General features: G+C 55.2%; 2 protein-coding genes across 2 annotated transcripts; both read right to left on the minus strand.

Moving 5' to 3' along the window:
• Nucleotides 1–649: 649 nt before the first annotated feature.
• LOC116459494 (uncharacterized) lies at nucleotides 650–1,546 on the minus strand. Its single transcript, XM_032140168.2, is given in 2 exon segments — nucleotides 650–1,173; nucleotides 1,254–1,546. Coding segments are annotated over 2 exon segments (447 nt in total). The 3' UTR covers nucleotides 650–1,019.
• Nucleotides 1,547–1,812: 266 nt separating this feature from the next.
• On the minus strand, nucleotides 1,813–2,441 carry LOC131380634 (uncharacterized). The gene has a single exon (XM_058431535.1). It carries the CDS (start codon nucleotides 2,180–2,182, stop codon nucleotides 1,823–1,825), a length of 360 nt encoding a protein of 119 aa, XP_058287518.1. The 5' UTR covers nucleotides 2,183–2,441; the 3' UTR covers nucleotides 1,813–1,822.
• Between the last annotated feature and the right edge of the window lie 1,194 nt (nucleotides 2,442–3,635).

Genomic DNA, 3,635 nt, shown 5'->3' on the forward strand with positions numbered 1-3,635 from the left:
ACCTCGTGTTCCACCCACCTCGGTCTCCCAAAGTGCTGGGATTACAGGCGTGAGCCACTGCGCCCGGCCTGGAGACGTGATTTTGGGAAATAGTGCCACCGATTGCTGTGGGGGAATTGTTGTAGTAAAGCATGATTGTAAAGCACAGGCTGACATTGGGGAACAGTGGATGTCATATCTGTGGCACTGAAACAAGTGTCCGGGGGCAAGATATCAAGGCACAGAGTGATATGGGATTATAGGAAGTCAGAACTGAGAAATGGCAAGGCCCTGATACTGGAAAACAGGGCGTTTGTTAAGACCCCGGGGTCAAATTCCAGAGCTTAGCTGGGGGCTGTACTCGGTCTTCATAATGGAGGCAAGTGGAAACTAAATACTGAGGGGCAGTAGGCAATGCCACAATGGGATAGTGGCTGATCTGCCATAAGGGATGGTAGACTCGGATACTGGCATGTTGTGAAGACCTGATGTGGAGAAAGATGCCATTGAAGGGCCTTGTAGCTATTTAGTGGAGGGAGAGGCCATATTTTGGAACGCTGGGTCACAGGATTAAGTCTGTTTTGGAGGGGCAGTGGGGATGCTGTGGAGCAGACTAGGAAGTTTGGCAGAAGAAGTTAGGAAGAGCTGGAAATTAATGGAGAACTGAATATAGAGGAGACTGAAAAAGATAATTTATTCCATCAGAGGCATCACAATTACAGATTATAGACATTTGCAAGTAAAGAATATGCAGAGTTAGAGCGCTGCGTTTTGACATTTAACATTCATGAGTAAACAGAGATGGCCGGTGGGTAAATTATCTTGCCAAGGTGGTTTCTGGTATTAAGCCTTTTGAGTCTAAGATGACAAACCCCTAGGAGTCAGGTGGTTTTCCCGCACGAACTCTTGTCAATGAGAAATCCCTCAGCCCTTTTTGTCTTGGGTCCCACAGCTCCAGAAGGGCACCGGGCCAGAACGAAGCCATCCTAGAGTCCCCAGGGACAGCCCTCCCGTGGACCCCGGCTAGGGCCCCCAGAGTCTCATCCTGAGGAGTGCGCCAGCTCTGGGCCTGCGTCCCGGTGGGGTCTGCAGCCACAGGTCCCGCGAGTCCCGGACACTTCCAGGGCGTGGTCTCCTGGTGAGACAGCTCCTCCGGGTACGAATCTCGACTCCTCCGGGCAGGGACAACAAAGTCTAAGGCAGGAAAAACGCACAGTCGTGGTCAGCCAGAGCCCCTGGGGGCGCAGCACGACACCCCGACGAACGCCACTTACCGAGTCCCGCCCTCCAGCTACGCCTGCTGCGCGCTCTTGTCCTCTCTCGGCCGCGCCAACTCCGGGGCACAGCTGGCTCCTTCTGGGGGCGATGCAGCATCACAGGGCTCCGGCCCACCCCGGGCCAGGGCGCCGACCCTCCCCGCCGGACCCTCTCTAGAAGGCCGCGGGTCTGGGTCTGGCTCATCCCTTAAAGATTCCAAGATTGGGCGCACTCTGAGCTCCCCAAACACAAAATGATGGGCTCCCTGCGCGTGCCCCCACGTCACAGAGTGGTAGGGGTCCAGGGACATTCTCCTAACTATAAACGGGGCTCAATCACACCCCGGAATTCTAAACGCCCCCACCCCTAACCTGCAGGTGCAAACAGCACCCTTATTTCATTGCCGGCAGCTACTTTGTACTTTCCTACTGATAGACAAAGATAGTGACAACAAAGACGGAAAGAAACAAGCGTCGAAAGCTACATGAAGGGGGTGCAGCGCTGTTCCAAAACACAAAATGCCGAGCCCTGTTTTCCCTTTCCCTCCCCGCTCGGTCCTGCGCCCACCCCGTCCCGCGCTGGCCACTCAGGCAAGCTGTAAATGGATATAGGTAAAGATGCAGGAAGTGATGGAGAAGGCGATGGCTGCGTAGATGAAGATGGAGAGGTGCGGAAAATGGTCGAGATAGCAGCCCTCGTCCAGTGGAGGCGCCTCCTCCTTGGGCGGGGGGCGCGATGCGGCCTTCGGGGGCTGCCAGGCGCGGCCCCCTTGCGCCCTCCCGCCCGCGCGCCGACCAGCCTTCTTGCCCGCGGCCGACGCGGACCTGGACCCCCGGGCAGCGGGAGGGTCTTCCGGGGGAGGCTTGTCAAACAGGCCTTCGGACTCGGGGTCCGGGCGAAACTGCTCGGGACCCCAGGGTCTGCGCTGAAAAAGTCCGTCAGCCATGGGCAGGATCGCGGGTAGATGGGCCAGCTGGGTCTGGGTCGGAGCGCAGTGGGCGGTGGTCTGGGCTGCGGCTGTATTTCTAGCGACCCGGGTGGGGGCGGAGCCAGAGGGGCAGGGGGCCTCTGCAGGGTCCGCCGAGCCTCTCAGCTGAGGCGCCGCTTCGCCTGGCTCCTCCTTCCGCCCCCAGCCTGTTGCAGACGCTGGCTCGCCGGGTTCCAGCTCCCCAGCTTGCGGCTCGGCAGTCTTTGCGCAGCAAGGTTTGTCTCCATGGCAACCAGACTGGCGGCGCAAGCGGGAGAAAGCGCGAGCCGCTGGCTGGGACCCCGGGGCACGAGCAGGCTTGGCACCTAAGAAGCCGAAATGCAACCAGCCAGGCTCTCAGCTGCCTGGGGAGCTTCCCCAGGGCATATTTCTCCTTTTAAAATAAATATTTATTGTGTGGTCTGTTTTAAATTTTAATCTTAATACGTGAAAAAGCTAACACATCATCTTTGTAGAAAACTAGAAATTGAGAAAACAGTATAGGCAAAATCAGTAGTAAAATAAAGCCTCCCACAATCGCAAGGTCCAGAGATAATACAGCTAAAGAATTGGTGCATTGCTCTGCCTTCTTCCTTTTTTTTTCTCTGTCTCTCCCTCTGCATCTGTATGTGTACAACCTGTTTTCTCTTCTTGCTCTTCACCCACAAAAGCAGGACTCCAGCCTTTTGAGCATCTCACATATGATTAAGAACAAATCCTTCAAAGACCTGCCTCACCTAAGCCCATTTCTCAGACCCACCTGGGGTCTACTCAGGCCTCCTTGTCATCCACCAAGCCCTCTCTGGCTTCATTGGTACTGCCACAGGCTGCTGGGCCCTAGCATCTCCTGGCGTCTCTGTTGCACCTGAGGTTCCAAGGCTGGCTGGTGTTCCCTCCTGGAATGGAGGGAGAATAATCACTTGGATTTATTTGAGTCCCAGTAGATTGGAGGGGTCCACTGGCCGGCTTTGTTAGTTGCAGCAAATCCAACTCAAACTGCCATCAGAGAACTCCCTGCCTCCTGCAAGTGAAAGGCCCGGGATGAACCAAGACCAAGGTGCTGAAACACCGTAACCAGGGTGCTGTCCCTCTCTATCCTACAGTGTTGCCAGGGACTTCTTGCATGGCCAGAGCCTACTAGGTAGTGGTAGGTACTCAGGTTTTTGCTGAATGAGTGATGCAGTGAATAATGGCAGCAGCAAACTCTGGTTCTCACAGCTTAACCACCTCAGCTAAAAGGGCTTCCAGTTGGCTGGATGAGGAGAAGATGGAACCCTCATCCGTGATGTTGAGAATGTAAAATGGTGCAGTTGCTTTTTTTTTCTTTATTTTTGAGATGGAGTCTTGCTCTGTTGTCCAGGCTGGATTGCAGTGGAGTGATCTCGGCTCACTGCAACCTCTGCCTCCCGGGTTCAAGCGATTCTCCTGCCTC

The sequence above is a fragment of the Hylobates moloch genome, unplaced genomic scaffold, assembly GCF_009828535.3.
Source record: "Hylobates moloch isolate HMO894 unplaced genomic scaffold, HMol_V3 SCAFFOLD_19, whole genome shotgun sequence".
NCBI lineage: Eukaryota > Metazoa > Chordata > Mammalia > Primates > Hylobatidae > Hylobates > Hylobates moloch.